Genomic DNA, 20,728 nt, shown 5'->3' on the forward strand with positions numbered 1-20,728 from the left:
ATTTTGTACAAATAAATTCGTTTTTGCTTTATTTGATGTTTGTACACATTATGAATGTTTAGGCAGTGCTGAAGAATTTAATTTAATTATTTTAAAAATAAATAATCAATTAACAATAAGGTGCTATTAATAGCTATTTTTGTACAAAATAAATAGTTGTTGCTTTCATTGTACTTGATTTTTGCATATCGTTCCCACTGCCTGAATGTTTGAGCATGACTGAAGAATTTAATTTAATTTTTAAAAATTATAATAAATTGACAATAAATAAATAAGGTGCTATTAAAAGCTCATTTTGTACAAATAAATTAGTTGTGGCTTTCAGTGTACTGCGTGAATGTTTGATCAGCACTGAAGAATTTAATAATTTAATTTAATTCAATTTTTTAAAATTTAATTTAATCATTTAAAATAATACATTAATAATAAAATAAACAAAGTGCTATTAATAGCTTAATTTATACACTAATAAATTAGTTGTTGCTTTCAGTGTACTTGACTTCTGTGCACATTCTTCATTCCCACTGCGTGAATGTTTGTGTGTATATTTTTAATCACAGGCATTGGACGAGTGTTCTATTTCTGGGAAAATGACATTCTTACATGCACAGAGGTGAGTGGTACCATGCAGTTGCCCAGCTGAGAGAAAGAGATAGCTGGTCTCCTTCTCGTTAATTAACATGCTGTGTCCTTATACACAGCGAATGAAATAAACAAAGGTCATCTCTGAGACTGTAACACCTGGATGGAAAAATTATTACATAAAAACCCCTTTATGTTGGTGGTTCGGTGTGGGGTGTTTGCTGTAATGAGAGTCCTCTGTGTTCTTTGAACACGGGGAGTCAATGGTTTCATTCAGAGATGGATTTAAAATGTCTCTGCTTTGTTATTGAGGATTTTGAAACTATTTCGTAGGTATCTGCCTCTATTCACTTGAGCTAAATTCAGCAATACCTCTGCCCACACAAAATTGCTGGGATTCACATGGGAAGTTACTTTGAATACTAAGTTCTATCCTGTATTAGTATTCTCCAGAATCATTAGCTTTTCCCCCCTCACAGTACACTTTGTACTTTTGTGACTTTGAGTGACAACTTGACCCAGGCAGGGGACAAACTCTTGTCTCGGTGGGCAAAATAAGTGGAATGTTTGTGCCACTGAGGAAAAAGGACTAAAATGATTCCCAGTGAGCACGGTTGCCATGGACACAGAAGTGCCTCGATCCAAAAGGCAGAGAAAATAGACCAGATATTACAGGTTAGTGGAAGTAACTTCACCTGTGCTGTTTTTCAATGTCTTAAGACAATAAATCATTGGGTACAGACTGTAAAGATGGACCAGCAAATCTCTTTAGATCCTAAAATCATGAAATGACATTATTTAAACACTTTGGTGACAGGGGGTCATGTTTTAGCAACCTTGAGCACCCAAAGCATAATCTTGAATACAAAAATTGAATTATATGATCCCATAGTAAACAATAGTTTCAATAGCAGTCATATATGTATGAAGTTACAAAAATAATAATTCAGAAAGAAAGAAACAGCTGTTTTATCAAACTTCAATTGTAAAAAAATGTCTAGCATTTGCCTGCCATCTAGTGAGAAGTGTTTGAAAATAATACGTACCTGTATGTGTTAATGAAGACAACAATAGGGTAAGATGAGGATATCAAATGGGAAATGTGGTGGCATTGTATACTAGAACAAGCATAACATTTTTAACATGATATTGTAATTGAAAAAAAAAAAAAATAATAATAATAATAAAAAAAAAATATATATATATATATATATCAGTCATTCTTGAGAAGTGGGACAAAACAGGGTGCAAAATTGAAAAAAATAAAACCTTGTACTCAGACAAATGAAACTACATTTATGTATCTTATATGTACTAAGCTACTGAGCTATGCTTTGATACAACCTCCCAACTTTTCTCTTTTTTAACAAAATGTGCTTTTTTTAGCTTGGACTGTGTCGGGAGCTTGTACTTGTTTTTATGCAAATGACTCCATATTAGAACATTTTGGAAACCTTTTTAGTAACTCATTACTATCGTCAACAAGCATTAGGCTATATAGGCCTTAACATTATATTATAATACTAGTTTGAGCATATTCAAATAGGTAAACATCTTAATTAAAATATCGTATAACTTTTTTTTATTCTTAGCATGGTATATTTAATAATTAATTATTAATGAAAATTATTAAAAAGCAAAACATTTAGTAAACACAATGGATTTAAAAGCTCTCACTGGAGGAAAAGGCCTTTTTTTTTTCATTTTATTTATTTATTTAGTCCAAAAATAATCTGTTTATAACAATATTTTTTACTTAATATTTAATTTACAAATTATATAAATTGAAATTGTCCTTGGCAATCACACACGACGCTGATTAGTGTAGCCTGAGCAGAAGAAATAAAAAACACCACGTGATAACGCCGCCTGCTTACGTTTTAGCAACAGTAATTTCATTTCATTTGAATAAGAACATCTAAGAAACTTTCATAGACATTGAAAATACATAATGAATAGTTTAATTCGATTATTATTGTTATGGAACCATACCTGACCAATTAGCCTACCTGGACGACAAGCCGTTTGTTTTCTATTCTTCCCACTCAATTTCTGTGGAGGTATTTTTTTTATCGCACTGTTATCAGTCTTTAACAGAACACTGAAGGCTCACGTATGTAAAAATGTAAGTTTTTACTAAGTTTTCTGTGGAGGTAATTAGTAACGGTGGATGGTTTTGTGGTTGTGATTGGTTGAACAGGCGCATGCGCATGCGCACTCGGACGCACAACTCACAACTTGAAGTCCGAAACATTTCTCAGTGGAGACCTGTTTTTTACAGTCTATGGTGGAGACGCGTTCAACTAAATTTGAACACATTAATATGAGGGACGCTCGGGAATATCTAGTGATTTCGGAGACATACATCTGCTGAAGGAAGTTTATTATTTCAGATAACGTTAGGACCCTCATTACATTAGAAGGTAAGCCATTTACGATATTTGAAAAAGCGATTAAACGACAATAATGCACTTCATCTCTATCGCACCTGAGAGTCGTTTACGCGTTTTAAAGATGATAGAATGTTTCTGTGCTTGTTTTTTTTTTTCTTTTGTTTACTCATTCTTTGTCTTCTTTTTCTTACCTGATTAACTGTTATACGCTACAAACGAAATGAATGTAACATAAATTAATGTAACACATTTTATTAATGCATTTGTACAAAATCCCTATTTTTACGTTTATAACAGATTAACTAGAGATCTTGCACTTTTTGGAAGGTAATGCTATTTTAGGGCATGAGCTACAGTAACTTTATCTGGTTGTTTGTTAAATCGATTGTGCATTTTTTGTTGGAGAATCAAGACAAACAAGACATAAATATCATTTATTTGCTTGTGGATTTGTGGAAGCTGAATTTGCTTTTTGGTGTGACTTGGTTGTGTGTGAATGAATCCTAAATCTCTGTGTGCACAATAAACGGACTGTCTTACCCTGTTGGAACTGTTGCCTTTCACAGTGGGAAAAGGTCAGCTATGACATCAGGGAATTTATTATTATTATTATGAATATTATTATTACTCAAATATAAGACCCCAAATTGCTCCCATGCAGGCTTGAAGTGTGGGTCAGATGTTTCCTATCTTGTACTCCACATGTTTCCTTTTATTCATTTAACAAACCACAGGCAAGCTACAAAATGTCAGAATCAAAGCATTATCAGTGCAGCCATTTGTTTTTGAGATCTTGATGTTTATGTAACTTTGTTGTGAGTGATTGGGTAAAAAAGCAAATCTGTTGGCAATCATGTGTCATGTGATCACATAGGCTACATCACAGAAGTCACAGAAGCATTGTTTATATATTTGTATTTGTAATATATTGTGTATATATTTTAATTTGTCAGAAGTCAGAAAAGCTTTATTGTCAAGTATGTTCGCACATACAAGGAATTTTTTTTTGGTGACAGAAGCTTCCAGTACAGAGACGACAACAACACACAGATAATAAAATAGCTATAGATGGAATAGAATAGAATAAGATATAGGGATGGACTAAGATGTAGGGTAGTATCAAATAAATATAAGTGGAATCGCACATATTTTTATTGCACAATGGGGAGAGCATTTAACTGTTCATGATGTAGATTGCCTGGGGGAAGAAACTTTTCTTGTGCCTGGCAGTCCTGGTGTTTGGTGCTCAGTAGTGCCGACCAGACGGCAAAAGTTCAAAAATGAGATGGCTTGGATGTGAGGGATCCAGAGGGATTTTCTGAGCCTCTTTCCTCACTCTGGATGTATACAGTTCTTGAAGGGTGGGCAGGGGAGCACCAATGATCTTTTCAGCAGTCCGAACCATCCTCTGTAGTCTTCTGATATCTGACTTTGTAGCTGAGCCAAACCAGACAGTTACTGAAGTGCACAAGACAGACTCAATGATGGCTATATATAATAAATGAAATATAAATATAACCTATATACTTTTTAATATTATTTACAGTGGTGTGAAAAAGTGTTGGCCCCCTTCCTGATTTCTTATTTTTTTGCTTTTTATTTTTGCAATACATCTTGCTGGTAAAATTAAGGATAGTATATATTTTTGTTAAACCTATAAAACAAATTAGATTCAAACAACTAATACTTTGTTATTTTTAGGATTGTTTAAATCATACAACATATTTAATGTGTGCACATTTGTAATATGTTTAAAGTTTTATACATTTGGTTGAATGGATTTTTCACCCCAGTATCAGTATTTATAATAATATTACTGATAATGCTAAATCATCCCATATTGAATAAGAACACATTTCTGGATTGTGTCGATTAAGGGCTTTACTGATGGGAATGTGGGTGTACATTAGACATAAATGGTTGGGTAACACTGATGTACGGTGAGTGATGTGTCTCTGGTCTTTATCGGTCGACAGCTCACTCAAGAGGAATGCTGCTATCATGCCTTACCATTAAATCACTTTATCAAACCAAGTGATACAACATGGTATATGCTTTTACTTTTATTCAGGAACTCATAGCAAAGTATTTTCTATGTGTAAATCTTAACTTGCACACTCTAACATCCAGCCGAATGATTATAGCGGATGGGACTTCGCCACTATGAGCTTATTTAATGCCGAAGGCCCCATATGTGTCACATCTGTGTGTTTGTATGGGTATAGCTCAGTAGCACGATCTGTCTGAGGGATTGAGTGTATTTGGGACGAGGCTCAGCCTGGATAATGGCATGGGCAGCGGCCGGGTTGTTTTTCTTTCAGGCTACCCCCACTCCATCCCCTATCTCCACATCTGGCCAACGTCAGAGTATGTAAATAAATCAAAACGACTTCTACCTTTGTACTCGTAGGCCTGTCTGGCCATCAAGCTAGCCAGTCATGACCGTCCCTCCTACAGTGCTTTGGTTAACAACCCTTTAAGGGAATATTCAGTCTGCTGATTTATTGTGTATTTGCTAGTAAAACACATTAATTAATTTGCATGAGGGGCTTGACAGTTCTTTGGCCTGAGGGGGGGGCTGTACGATATCTGTGTTTAGAGGAAGTGCTGATTGTGAAGGTATGTGAGAGGGAGCGCACATCTGGAGGAGTTTCTGGGAGATGGGGAGGTTCTTCATGGAGCTGGTCATCTGGGTCATGGAGCGATTGGTGCATGGTAAGCTTATAGGGCCTCTGGCTGATAAAAAATTTTTAGTACTACAGCCAATTAAGTCAACCCGACTGTTTTTTTTTCTCCTCTTTCCGTATGGAAATGTAATTCCTCAGTCCATTTGTGACTGATTAAAATCTCCTGTGTTTACTACTGGAAAGTATTGTTCAAAAGTTTGCTTGGAGCCAAAGATCACTCCATACTATCACGAGGGGCTCGCTTTTATCCATATGATTTTCCATCCAGGCTTCGTGAAATGGAAAATCAAAATATCTTTTAAAGGAACAGATCAGAGCTGGTTCTCATCAGAGTGGATGGAAACACAATATCTTGTCATACTTGAGCTTCATTGCTTTTTTTGGAGGGGGGGGGTGACAAGACCATATCAAACATAACCATAGGTAAAAATATGGTGTGAAGCATCTGTGAGTCATCATATTGATTTTTGATTTCATAATCTTAAACTGGTCAAATTACATCCCTGATATTTTTTTTCCACCTCTAAAGCTGTAATCACAAAAGCAAATATTCACTTTCAGTTTCTCCTTGCACAATTTGGAGAAACTGCCAGATATCCAGGGCTTCCCCCATAGGAAGTGATGCAGGCAGCTGACTAAATACAGCTCCTTTTCCCTTCAGGGAAGTGGAGAATGTTTTCTTTTAGCCAAAAGTAACTGGAAAAGCCCTGCATTTCAAGCTGGGTGGACCTCCATTTTGGCCAGTGTTTCTACAGGTGGTAATGGATCTGAATGTCAGATCAAATCCAGTAGATTGTAACTAATTTTAGCACTTTCATTCATTCATCAGTGATTGTTTTGTTTTGTAGTCAGAAGCTTGATTTGGTCATGGCTTAGAAAAAAGCTACTGTCCACATGGTTAATTTTGAGCAAGCGTTGTATACAAAAAGACTCACTGACCTGACAAAATCGATTATCCATAAACAAACCTCTGCCTGCTCCTCTTGCTACATAAAAACTGTGAAGTGACATGAGCCGGTCTAGCCCTTTCTGCAGTCCTCACTGATCAGATAAGTTCATAATTGAATAGGTTCGTGTTAGAATGAGAATGTAGCTTGTTTCTGCTCTTTCTCTGGGGGTCGGTGGTAAACGGACAAACAAAGACCTCTGTGTTAGTTGTTGAGAGTTCCAGCTCTCTTGCAGTCTGTAACAAAATTAAGTAGGGTAATTTTTTGGAGCATTTTACTCCACTTTTTGGCTTGTAATTATGACCAGAAGTGTAATCCTATATAGTGATGGGTAGTGTTGTCACGGTACCAAAATTTCAGTATTCGGTACCAATACCAGTGAAAATCCACGGTTCTCGGTACCAATTTCGCTACCAAAGCAAAACACAAAAACATGCTAATTGAACAACATTTTTATTAATAACGTTAAACAAAAATTAAATGTACAAAACCAACCGACTTGGTACCGAAATACCGGGTCTTTTGACAACACTAGTGATGGGTTAGTATGGTTTACTAGTTGTCCACCAAACAACTCAGCTAGTTGTTTGTTTTTATTTTCCCTATTATTTTTTCTGTATTGTTTTGTATTATTTTTTTCTGTATTGTTTTAGCTTTGATAGTTTGCATAGTAAAACTTTAAATTTGTGTTCATTCCCCTTTATAGCACCGCTGTAAAACCCATACACATTCAGAAGGATGTCTTTTACCATTGCATTGCATTTGTTTTTTGAGATTCCTTCAAAATCATAATGTAATGGAACTATTAAAATAGTAGAACTTATCTTGAGACCCATATATTCTGTATTCACATCCCTTGTCCTATAAGCCTGAAGTTAACCTATGCCATTATTAATGTGAACAATTATTAGAATTTGAAACATTATGGTTAAATAAGTAAATTCAATATAATTTTACAATTTAAAAGGGACATCGGATGCCCTTTTGTACTTTGGTTTTGGTGCTTGTCTCTTTAAATGATAATGAGCTACTGCTCACCCCATCCCTCTCTTCTGTTTTTTGTGTATTCAGTGGCGTTACCATCAAAAACAAAACTAATCCCCTGCGTCTTCAGTGGCTCTGATGTTGGGAGAAAATGAAGAATCTTATGTTCAATTTTACATCCAACTACAAAACACCTGCATTGCTTACGAGACATTGTTGTCACTGCAGCTGCTCGTGCGCGGAGAAAATAACGGACAGCGTACAACTGGCTGAGGGTGGAAATATGCTAAGACGGGACAGTCCGTCAGCGGTCGTGGGGTGGGCAGGGGAAATCAAAACGGCTTGATAATTGAGACTGTTGTTTAGGTTTTTTGGTGATTAAAAAAAAAAAAAAAGGAGAGAATGGATTTTTATCATGGTAGGGTGGTTGTGTCCACACACTGCTAAGACACATTTATATGCAAGCACCGTGTAAAAGTGAATTTGCATCCGATGACCCCTTTAAACACTACAAAATATTGTGTTTGACTTTCCTGCATTAGTGTTATTTTAGTATTGTTTATTTCTTACTATTTGTAGTATCTAAATAAATAGAATATTTCTTAATATTTTGTATGAGCTTATTTTAAAATTTCCATTTTAGTATTGTTTTCCCCCCTTTTTTTAGTTTTTTTTAATATATTTAGTAAATAATTTTAATATTTAGTTTTATTTTATTTCTGTTAAGTTGGTAATTTATTTATTTATTAATTTCTTTTGAAGTTTTCATCTAAAATTTTATTTTGGCTTTATTTGAATGAACAGAAATAATTTGTAATAGTTTATTTTTAATTAGCAATAACAACACTGTCCTGCATACTGTAAGGATTGTTGTATCATTTTTTTAAGCACATTTGAGCAGCTGCTCATGCATGTTTTGACATGTGTTCATAAGTGAGGCATAGCCATCTATTAGATTTAATTTGCCTTGCTAATATACATTAATTTTGAAATAGTAATTCCAGTGATTATTCAAGGATCCAACCTCTTGGACGGCGAAGGGAAGCTTCTGTCGAGCTGTAGGCCAGTGGCACTAACAGACTGGACATGAACCCTGTGGGACTTTGTTTTGAAGGCCTGGAATTCCAAGCATTCCAAAGCCCAGTGGAGAAAAATCCTGGGAGAATCGTACCATTACCCCACACACGGGTCCTCCCATTCTGTGTAATGGGACAGAAACGCCTCGTATTAGTGCAAGGCAGGAGAGAGAACATTAGATAGATGGAATGCAGGATTTTTCTTTTCTTCTTTTTTTTTACTATAATTGTTGTATGCCAGATATAGCATATACCTATAGGATGAGGGATTAACTTTTTAATCTGTTTTTTTTTTTTTTTTAATATTATTAAATTGACCGTAAATTCAAATGGGTGGTTAATGTATGCACCACTAATGACTCTTAAAGAGAGCGAGAGAGAGAGCAATGTCCTTGCTTACCTTTAAATGTTACATTTGCAGGTTTCACAAAAGGTGATCATGATGTGCGATGCCAGTGAAATGTTGGCAGCTGCTTTGGAGCAGATGGATGGCATCATTGCAGGTACAACTAAATGAAAAATACTATGTACAAAAATTATTCTCTCTTCTTTTCTCTTTATTATTTGCAGCTTTACACAGTCATCAACAGTGTAGTCATTTATTAAAAAAAATAGACAAATTATTTTAAAGAATGTTTAGGGTCAATGCACATACATAACTTGCAAGGAGAATAAATCTGCACTCTTGAGTGTTTCTGCAGATTTGTAAGATCTGAGAGTATGCGTATTGAGCAACATTACAAGCTGTTTCCACTATTTCAGCACTGATGAAATCTAATGCTTATTCAGTATGCGACCACATCATTGTCCATCTCTGGGAACATCAGGGACACATCAGAGAAAAATGTATGCCAGATATAGCATATACCATATAGGATGAGGGATTTAACTTTTGAATCTGTTTCTTGTCTGGAGCAAGAGTGAGTCTCTTGAAGATTATGCTTTTCTATTCACTCTGTAATTATGGCAGTGGACATCTCACTGTTTACATCATCTGACAATAAGCCATCCGAGCAGTGCGGTCACAGTCATCCAACCTGTGTTTTGTTTTGGAAAGTGCTGAAAGTAGATACAGCAAAAAAAAAAAAAAAAAGTCACCCAACAATTCAGTTTAAAATGAAATAATTTCAGTCAGTTACTCACTTTCTTTTTTTTTTTAGGGAATATAACCACAGTCACGTTCCAAAAATGACAAAAAATATCACAATAGAAGTAGTCCATCCAGTTTGTGAACTACATTAGTCAATTGAATTGTGCATGGAACCCAACAATTTGACTCATCCCTAAATCCCTTCACTGACCCTCATTCCTGCACTTGCCTCAGGTTCTAAGGCTATGAACTATACCAACGGCCTGTTTGATTGTCAGTCACCAAAGTCGCCATTCCTAGGCAGCCTTCGGGTGCTGCATCTCTTGGAGGACCTGAGGGCTGCGTTGGACCTGATGGATCCTGGGGAAAAGGAAAGTCTACGCAGTCAGGTGTCCGAAACCACAGCTGAGGGTCTGATTGAGTGGCTACAAGGCCAACTGGTGGGTTTTCCTCAGATTGTTAAAAAAAAAGGCTATAATAGGAATATTAATAAAAAAAAAAGTTTATTTTAGAATAATATTTGCAATTTTAAACCGTTTGATGCAAAAATTACTCTGAAAGGAAAATACTAATGACTTTTTTTTCATACTATGTATTTGTCTGTAAGTCTGACGTAAGCTTTTCTCCCTTCACATTTTCCGTCCTTAACTCCAGTCATGATTCATCTGGATTAAGCACATTTCAGCTCCCCAGTCCCTTTTTCCATATTCAACCTGAAGCATACTTGCTTTGTGAAATTTCCATTCCTGGGCGCAAAATCTTACAATGTGAAAACCTTTAACATGCATCTCTTATAGCAAAGTATCATCCGTACAAAGCCCACATGACTCACCGATGGCAGCATGTGATTTTCTTTTTCAGGTCCCACTGGCGTTTGACTGAATATGGTTATTTCAGTTCATTTAACTGCATTTTGTTCATAGCCTGTTAATGTTTAATGTAGAATAAAACTACATCTAACACTCTAAGCATTTGTTTATGTTTCCAGACCAATGGCCATGGATCTGCAACAGGGGATTTGGTCTACCAGGAGCGACTCTCTCGCTTGGAAAGTGACAAAGAATGTCTAGTGCTCCAGGTGTGTTGTCAAAAACAAATCAAAAGACTTTATGGGTTGTGTGGGATTTTCTTGTCAGATTTAAAGTTGTGTGCCTCTGCTTTCCTATTAGCTGTCAGTCTGAATTCAGCAATTGTAGTTTCTAAATGTCACACATCACACAAACTTGATAACTATCCACTCTGATGATCCCCCAGGTAAGTGTTCTGACAGACCAGGTGGAAGTTCAAGGAGAAAAAATAAGGGAACTAGACTCAAGCCTTGAGGAACACCGCATGAAACTGAATGCTACAGAAGAGTTACTACAACAGGTGTGTGGTCTCTTTTATAAACTTATGTCCAATAACAGAAGTGCACAGCATTTAAGAAACATTGTTGTAAGAGTGGTCAGTATTAAAGGAATAGATTCCCTCAAAATTAAAGCCAATATGTAAAATATGTAGGAGCTGCTTAGCAGGAGTGTTTTAGAGACGGAGAAACTGGAACTGCTGACCGAAGTATCAAGTCTGAAATTAAAGCTAGCTGCTGCAGAAGGGGATTGCAGAGAAAGTGAGGTAAGGAGCACATGTTTGCACCATCACCACTGTGAAATTTCATAGGGCACAGAGTCCCACAGGCCTTATAAATTAGTCTCCCGTCATTAATCAGAACCTTAAAAGTGCTCTAAATGCAGAACAGAATGAACTGTACTGACGATCTGAACATTTAATGAAATTAAACCTGGCTATTATGGTTTGACCACCCTGTGGTTTCCATAGTGACATTCATTGCTGCTTAAGCCCCCATCTTTATCCAGCAGAGGGTGAGAGCAAAACACTGAGTGCCAGAGCCATTTCCTGTTATAAAGCTTTTTTGCCCTGTTTTGAGTCCAGACTACACTGGACCCATTCAGCTATCTCTCACTTGCATGAGCCCAAAGGGGAGTTTCATTTTCAGAAACCAGAAATCCACGGTGGACCAAAAGAATGGGCTAGGTTTCCTCTGTGTTTGATGAAAATATAGATTTCATTTTAAGTATACTTTTAAGTTCTCAGTTTCAGTGTTTTTTCCACTTTGTTATTGTCCTTGAGGTATTTTTTTTTTTTTGCCAACTCATCCAACAAAACTCAAAGCATTTAGCATTACAAGTCACAAAATTCTTCTTGACTCTTTGACTTATAGATATCATGGTCTGTCTCCTTAGGGTCTTTATCAGGATGTGAAAGAAATGCGCCTTCAGTTGACTTCTATGGAGGACGAGAGACAAGAGTATGAGAGAAGTCTTAACTCTACCAAAGTACGAGTGCCTCATGGTCAGGTGATAATTACACAACATAAGATTAACAGCAGTGAAGTGTAAAGCCTGTGTTATACTTTCCGCATGAGCAATCCGGACGCGTACACGGACAGCGCGGACACGGACTACTTGTATTTATACTACCGAAAGCATACGCTGATGGTCCGCTCCACGGACGTGTTCCATACATTCACAGTAGATCGGCTTGAACAGTAAACAAACATGTGAACAAACAATTGGCCCACAGTTATTGCACATCTGGCTGTCTTTATATTGTTTTATCGATGGATTGTACAGGTTTGAGTAGCAACGGGCTTCTTCACACAGCCTACTGACCACGTGTACTTGTCCGTGCGGTCACAAAAAATTGGAGGCACACGGATGTCCGCGCAGAGCCTCCGATACGAGGCACACTCTCGATACGATTTTTACGTCACGCATACCATAGCGGACCCAAGCGGACTCGCGCATGCGGAAAGTATAACACAGGCTTAACAGCAAGCACTTGTCTATGAATCACTTTACCACATAGAGAAATCCTTGTGTAGTTCACCCTAACCTTCAAATTAGACACTAGAATGTGCCAAGTTAATGAGTTTTGTCCACATGCTCACTGGACAAATTCACATAGCTGGACAGATTCATGTAAAATCGTGTCTCTTGCTCTTGATTATTATTATTATTATTATTTTTTTTGTATTTCTGCCACAAATTTGGGCTAATTAAATTTGGGGTTGGCACATGGTGAGCTTATTTTTAGTTATGGAATGTCCTGGGAGCTGTTAATTGTGGTTTTTCTTGGTCAGGAGGAGCAGATATCACTACAAAAGCAGTTGGAGGAGAGAGAACAGGCACTTAGGAGACTTCAGGACCAGGCCATGCCAGAAGCCCCAAAAACAGAACAGTCACAAAGCAGAGAGAAAGGTACAAATACGAACATTCTGCTATTTCAACAATATGCCAAATTCAATTTGAAATGTAACTAGGGGTTTCAAAATGTAATTTTAATTCAAAATTAAGAAATTTATGAAGTAAGATGAATAATAAATATTTATAGAAAGTAATGGACAGAATCTCTCTCTCTCTATATATGTGCACTGTAGTATTACATATGTGTCTGAGAATGTGAGATTTGGTCGGGTCTGTTCAAGCTTGTTAAATGTAAAAATCCAATGATCAATATTTTTCATGGTATCTCTGTTCATGTGTTTTTCTATCCACCATCATTATTTATGCTGATTTGCATAAATATGGCATATGAGTGGAAAACATGACTGTTTAGACTTTTGGACTCCACTGTGTACACTATGTAAAGGGAGTCTCGCACAGACACATTTTGCAGCTATTAAATCCTCTATTAAATGCATGACACAGGAACAAAAACATTTTAGTGTGATAAAGGAGAAACTATCCCAGCACACTGTAAGCTGTATTGGAATGTATGAGGTATATGAAGGTTTGTATTTACACGTCTAGACACGCTTTTTGATTGATGGTGACCTGATTTTGGCTGCAGACTCCCCTGCTTTTATAACTCAGATTTGCTAGATGTGCTTGTATTCTCTCACAATATTTATTCTTGACTGCAAATCATCTTTACTTCCAGCATGACGGGTATGCAGTTTCTGGGGTGTTTAATTTAGTGATTCCAGAGACATAAAAATGTTGTCAAAGGCCGTCTTGTTCTGAAATGTTTAGCATGTTGTATGCTATGTTTTTGTGTGTTCAGATTTGGAGGTGCAGAGAATGAGAAGAGCTGTTGAGTCTTTGAAGGCAGCTAATGAAGAGAAGGTAAACAATATGATGTCCAGCTATTTTGCTGACGATCACATCAACCACCTGCCAGCACACACATTATTTCACAGACTGTAGTTTCTAATTAACCCATCTCCACAATCTTTCCAATTCTTAAACAGTCTTTGCCTAAATTAATGCATGTAGAAGTAGGTAGATATTATATATACAGAACCAGTCAAAAGGATTTTTTTAAATACAAGTTAATACTTCTATTCAGCAAGTATGCATAAAATTGATCATAAGCTTTCAAAAATTGTATTTCAAATAAAAACTGTTCTTTTGGTGTAAATGTAATATTTTACAGTATTACAGTGTTTGAGTGTGAATATATATATACAATTTATTAAATTATAATAATATTTTTATTAAATTATTAAATTGTAATTTAATTATTAATTTGTATTTCATATGCTATTCAATTTTACATTGTTTTAATCTGAAACTTTTTAGGATTTGAAGATAAAAGAGCTGCAGCAGTCTCTGATCTGTTACAAGCAAGTTCAAGATATGGTGATGTCTGTGCAGGCATCAAAAGGTGGAGATGTCCATGGCACACTTTTATATCTTTCTTTTGTTTTTATATTATTTCCTTTTGAAAAAAATTTGCTTATATTACAATGGCATGCTATAAACAATTAAAAACAATATCTCCTTGACATGAAATTGAAACCTGTTGACTTTCTAAAACCTCTGAGAATAAGTATATAAGCCTTTCTATTTCTTGAAGTTCTGCTATAATATAAAACTATTGATGTTTAGTAGGTGAATCTCCTGTTACTATTTACAAGTAACTTGATGCTAGTAATATTTTAAATGACATTCATTGCTTAATCAGTACCACTTGTGTCTGTTTTTCCTGGTGTCTTTATGACATTTAGGCAAAAGATTATTTTGATCTCAAGAATATTTCCCAGAAAGCTTTTGTCCACATCCCAGTCTAATAGCTTGGCTGATTTATCCTGTCTTATGACTTGTGCTGTTTTCCCAGACAAACCCAGGGCCGAGGATGCAAGAGAAAGGCTGTGTGACACCCAGATGGTCTCCACAGGAGGCACAGAGGAAACTGATGAAGTATGAAGGGTCTTACACACACACACACATACACGGTTTATGTACACAGGATGTTCCTCAGACTTCCTTTTAGACCCCCTCCTTGCAGTACTTTCATTGTGTTGGTCTGACAGAGAATAACAATTTAACCATAACCCTTTTTTTTTTTGACGCGTGACGTCTCAGTTGTTATTTGGGAGCAATATCCTGTGATTTCAGGTCATTTCAGACCGGTCACTGCCTGCTCCTCTTATCCACTGAAATCTGACTCCTCAGGGGAAATACTTTTCTCACTGCTGTTCTCTTGCATACTCGCATCCATCAGTGTTGTTATTGTTTTTCATACAGCCTCAGCTCATTCCATGTTCAGAGCTGCTCCCTGAAGTGAGCACACACAAACCTGCAGCCGAGACCACTGACAGGTCTGTTTACTTACTGTAGACATTTGTTATTTAAACTGTGTTCATACGAAGATCTATTGTATTCAAGCATTTTTCATGATTGAGGAACAAAGTAGAGATTAAAAAAAACAGATAAAACTTACTATATTCAAAGCTGTGTTGATTTTCAATACAAAATAGCTAGATATAAAATAGGGCTTAAAAATGTAATAAAATAATTTAAAAAAAAATTATGTAAGGAAAAAAAGGTAAACATGAAAATGTAAATTTGAGGTAAAAGTAAGAATTTTATAAAAAAATAAATTAGCAGATAAAATTCGTCATATCTTACATATCACCTTCTCCCTGAATATCATGAGATTTGTGCCTTTATTGCACACTTTTATTATAAATTATTATTACATTATTAAATTTGTGACTGATTTGATTTCTTCCATTTTGCTTTTTCAGTGTCTCTGAAGTACAGCAGCCTGAAAGGTCTCGTTTGACAAGCAATAATGAGGTACCAACTTAATCTATATGAGAAATTATGAACTAGATATGTTCATAAATCCTGTAAAAAAGTTGGAGATTTGCATATTTAGCTTTCTGGCACCCCCTGTTGGTTAAAAACTCCACTGGCACACAATAATGCCACTGTTCTCCTGTAAGCACAATGGCTCCCCCTACAGCATCTCACATCACACAAGCCAGCACACTTTCCTAGTTCATAGTAAAATCAGATCAACATGAGCCTGACAAAAAGCTATATTTACAATAAAACGGCTGCACTGGGCACTTTTTTTTTTAGTAAAGGATGCTGATTGCTAAGCGTCTAATTTGTTTTTAATTAGAACTTGAGAGGTTTTTTGAGCTAATTGTTTCACAAAACAAAACGTGCAATATCTTAACCAAGACCAGCAAACTTGATTGTTATATTTTAGGATGAAGCCAGTAAAAATGGAGGCTCTCCATCTGTCTCCCCGACTCAACCCAGCTCAGTGGGGAATGAGAGTTTTGGCTCTAAAAAAACACGTTCCTCTTTTGGACGTGGCTTTTTCAGGATCAGAGGCAACAAGATGACAAGCAGTGCTCCCAATCTGGGTGAGTCAGGCCAGACACTGTAAAACATTTTGTGAGTATTTTTATTTAAAAACTATATATATATATATATATATTTATTACATATATACATTACATTTAGCTTCTGAGATGAAGTATGCATATTTCTTGGCAATTTGTTGTAAGATTCACCCTATTGTTGGTTATATATTGGCAGTTGAAGGAGAGCGTAAGGGAACTGAGCACTTGGATTTGGCCGGAGTGCAAACTCGGAAGACAAAAGCATTAGAGACACGCTCGCCTGAAGGGAAGAAGAAATCGAAGGGGATCATGAAGTTATTTGGAAGGTCTTTTTAATGCGTTTCTTAATATGTTAATAAGTTTCAGTGGTTATCAAGATGAAGATATTAACTTTTATACATATGTATAATCCATTCATTAGGATGAAGAGAAGTCAGTCCACTTCCTCTGACCTGGACGATTTTCCAGCGTCAGAGTTTAGGAGAGGGGGAGTCCGAGCCACAGCGGGACCCAGACTGGGCTGGTCACGTGATCTGCAGCGAAGCAATAACAAGTACCTGCAGTTTGTTTATTAAGAGTTCTTTCGTTAGTTTCTTTTTTCCCCCAAGCACTGCAAAATGTAATGTTGTAAATGTCTCTGTCAGCGAGCTGGACAGCCCATTTTCACAGTGGAGTAAAGAGCAAGTGTGTGAGTGGCTGCAGAACCATGATCTGGGCTTGTATGTAAATCAGGCTAAGCGATGGATCAGCTCTGGACAGACATTATTGAAGGCGTCTCAGCATGAATTGGAAAAGGTCTCCTGAACTGCCCTACATTTTCAAATTAGTGTAACACATCATCTTGTTGAAAAGGCTACACAAGGCTACTTGACTCTTCTTGTCTATATAGACTATATATTAGGTTATTCTGTGTGCTGAATGATAGTTCTGTCTGTGCTTCAGGAAATGGGCATCAGGCATCCTCTACATAGAAAGAAACTGCAGCTGGCTCTTCAGTCACTGGGCTCAGAGGAGGAAGATGCCATGGGTAAACTGGACTACAACTGGGTTACTCGTAAGTAACAATCTTTTTTTATTTATTTATTAAAAAAATAAATAATAATTTAAGCCAGATGTCTGTGAATGTAGTTGATTACGAATGTTATTTAGGACTGACAGACCTAGTACTAGGGATGCACTAATAACATTTTATTAAAGAGTGCGAGTACCAATAGGGTTATTATAATTATCTCAAAGGATGGCTGGATGACATCGGCCTACCTCAGTATAAAGCTCAGTTTGACGAGGGCAGAGTGGATGGCCGCATGCTTCACTACATGACTGTGGTAGGTATCAAATAAATCAATCCTAATAATATTACAATTTAAATATTGCAATGCCTTTTAATATATTTTAAATGTAATTTATTCCTATTATGGCAATGCTAAATTTTTAGTAGCCATTATTCTAGACTTCAGTGTCACATGATCCTTCAGAAATCATTCCAATATGCTGATTTGGTTTTCAAGAAACTACTAAATTATTAATGTTTTTGTGGAAAACGCAATTCTAAGGTTCTACTTATCTTTGGTTAGGATGACCTGTTGGGACTGAAAGTGGGCAGTGTGCTTCACCATCTCAGTATTAAGAGGGCCATTCAGGTGCTACGTATCAACCGCTATGACCCCAACTGCCTCCGCCGCCGACCGACTGAGGTAGCACAACCTGTCATTATGCTACCACACTAAGCTCCATTCACTTTGAATTTTGCTCTATTTTTCCTCCTTTGATTAGAACAATCCCACGCCAGCAGAAATCTGTCAATGGACCAATCACAGGGTGATGGAGTGGCTTCGTTCAGTGGATCTAGCAGAGTACGCACCCAACCTGAGAGGAAGTGGAGTCCACGGAGGTCTAATGGTACATGCAGTGGGGCAGGAAATATCATAAAGTTCAAATTCACATTGCTTTTACTTATTTATTTTTTACTTGCCTTTCTCAGGGTTTAGAGCCTCGCTTCAATGTTGAGACAATGGCTCTGCTTCTTAACATCCCACCGAATAAAACTCTGTTGAGACGTCACCTTGCAAACAACTTCCATCTTCTGATTGGCTCAGAGGCACAAAGGCTGAAGCAGGAGTATCTCGAAAACTCCGATTACACTGTCCTGACAGCCACAGCCAAAGTTAAGGCAAGTAACTGTGTGCAAGGTTGACTTGCCTGTGGGACCTTGAATGTCACTAATGTGTGGAATACAACAGTGAACAGCTGTTTATTAACGTAATAACAGCATGTTGATAACGTTTTACCTGTCCTTTACCATCCTCTCCTCCTTTTAGCCAAGACGTCTGTCGTTTGGAAGTTTTGGGACACTGAGGCGGAAGCGACAGGAGATGGAAGAGTATGTTTGCCCCATGGATGTGCAGATGCCTCAGAGCAGCAGTTTCCACAAAGGCCTTTGCATATATGAGGACAGCTTGGATCAGGTATAGGCAGTTCTACAGACTAGGATGCAATGCAGCTAAATTGTGAATCATATTCTTATTTTTTTTGGTCATAGTTGGATGTTATTGTTAAATTGTTTAAATGATGTTGTGATTCTCTGTGCAGATGGAGGACTCCGAGGGCACAGTGCGACAGATCGGCGCATTCTCGGAGGGAATCAACATCCTGACTGTAAGACTATTCCTGCTGTACTGTATCTGCTGTGGTCTCTCTTGTCCTTACCTCAGTTTCTCCTGTGTTCTCCAGAGCATGCTAAAAGAGGATGAGTTCTTCAGGGACGCGTCCTCGCGTTCACCTGAAACCAGTGCCACAGACGACAACTAAGACTGTTTAAACATGACAATCATCACTTAAGTCTGTAACTGAAATTTGAGAAACTGAAAGTCACTGTGATTTTACAATGAAAGCAAGAAGCTCCACTCACAGTGAAACTCGAAAGAATTACACTGTAAATGCCATAACATATTAATTCATTGAAATGTTACTTATTCATTTAGGATTTGCAGTATATACAATAACTGAAACAGTATTTATAAGTGTTTGCACCAAGCTAAAACCAAAGATGACAAATCAAAATAGCAGTTCTTTAATGTCTTTCTTTTATACTCTAGGCTATTCTTATGTGACCATTTGCTGCATGTTCTCATCATCTTTTTTTATAGTTTGGATGTTTACGTAATTTTATTGGGAGGGAAAATTGTTCATTTTGCCTGCGAACTCTTGATATAGTTATACTATAACCATATCAGTGAATACCATGTACTATGTACTGTTTTATGCATGTGCAAGTCAAAGAAATTCAAATAAAGCTATTTCTTCCCAAATCCAGTCTGTTTTTAGACAATGCGTATTAGTTTGTCTTGGGTTTATTCAAATGGAAGATTATTATCTATGAATCTATAAAAAATGGCTAATGCAGCTGCTCGCCATCCTGCAAAGTGATTCATGTTCATGAAACTGACAAAAAAAAAAAAAAAACTGCATTACAAAAAACTGGTGAAACTAACCAGTTTCACAATCTATCAGAAGAAATGATGCAACAACAAAAAAATCCCATAGTCTTTAAAGTTCCCATGTGAAAGGCAGAAGACTTTCAAAAACAAAAGTTTCAGGCTTATTGGCATAAGGAAAACTGCATTACAAAAAACTGGTGAAACTAACCAGTTTCACAATCTATCAGAAGAAATGATGCAACAACAAAAAAATCCCATAGTCTTTAAAGTTCCCATGTGAAAGGCAGAAGACTTTCAAAAACAAAAGTTTCAGGCTTATTGGCATAAGGTTTTGCATGCAGAGCTTTATGTTAACATGCAAAGCTGTAACAAGCTGCCATATCTGGGGTAGTACAGAAAAATGTAAAACTGTTTAAGACTTCCATCCATTCTCCAACCCATTTGTCCTGCGTAGGGTCACCTGAGGAAAAAAATAAAATTATAATTACAATATAAATATAATAAAAATAGTTGCACAGAAAAAGTAGGGACCAGATGCTTTTACCAACCTTTAAGCTTAGTTCACAAAATGTTCACGTTTAAAATGGCATTGCCATCTCAACACAGTGGGTCAAGATAAGCTGCTGAAGTTAAACTGAAAAGTCGAAGTGATCCATTTATAAATGAAACATTGCACAACTGTTTAAGCTTTTCATCATATACAACAAAACTCTCATTAAAACAGTGGCACAGTGGATCAAGTTTTGCATTGTATTCATGGATGAGTTCAAATTCCACTATTGCTCACGTTAATCCTAATTGTTTTGGTGTTGTATAACCAAAGAAGTGGCTCAAACACCAGCACTGACCATAAAAGCCATGTTGGGCCAGTGGCTAAACACACATACTC

The 20,728-nt window shown here is 36.7% G+C and overlaps 1 protein-coding gene across 3 annotated transcripts; it reads left to right on the top strand.

Moving 5' to 3' along the window:
* The first annotated feature begins 2,825 nt into the window (after window positions 1-2,825).
* LOC107656277 (liprin-beta-1-like) lies at window positions 2,826-19,860 on the top strand. Of its 3 annotated transcripts, none has more exons than XM_016444036.1 (25): window positions 2,826-3,005; window positions 9,091-9,172; window positions 9,994-10,199; window positions 10,748-10,837; window positions 11,014-11,127; window positions 11,260-11,370; window positions 12,000-12,113; window positions 12,899-13,016; window positions 13,822-13,883; window positions 14,340-14,424; window positions 14,878-14,960; window positions 15,288-15,361; window positions 15,791-15,842; window positions 16,264-16,423; window positions 16,599-16,728; window positions 16,824-16,955; window positions 17,047-17,197; window positions 17,345-17,456; window positions 17,639-17,727; window positions 17,977-18,096; window positions 18,176-18,301; window positions 18,384-18,572; window positions 18,721-18,869; window positions 18,985-19,057; window positions 19,133-19,860. In XM_016444036.1, the coding sequence occupies exons 2-25, from the start codon at window positions 9,109-9,111 to the stop codon at window positions 19,208-19,210; spliced, it is 2,682 nt and encodes an 893-aa protein (XP_016299522.1). In that variant the 5' UTR covers window positions 2,826-3,005; window positions 9,091-9,108; the 3' UTR covers window positions 19,211-19,860. The 3 variants fall into 3 exon arrangements, with proteins under 3 accessions (XP_016299522.1, XP_016299523.1, XP_016299524.1); XM_016444037.1 differs by having other exon boundaries at window positions 18,721-18,867; window positions 18,992-19,057; XM_016444038.1 differs by having other exon boundaries at window positions 12,000-12,092; window positions 19,133-19,859.
* The last annotated feature ends 868 nt before the right edge of the window (window positions 19,861-20,728 follow it).

Source organism: Sinocyclocheilus anshuiensis, unplaced genomic scaffold (genome assembly GCF_001515605.1).
Source record: "Sinocyclocheilus anshuiensis isolate Anshui unplaced genomic scaffold, SAMN03320099.WGS_v1.1 scaffold183, whole genome shotgun sequence".
NCBI lineage: Eukaryota > Metazoa > Chordata > Actinopteri > Cypriniformes > Cyprinidae > Sinocyclocheilus > Sinocyclocheilus anshuiensis.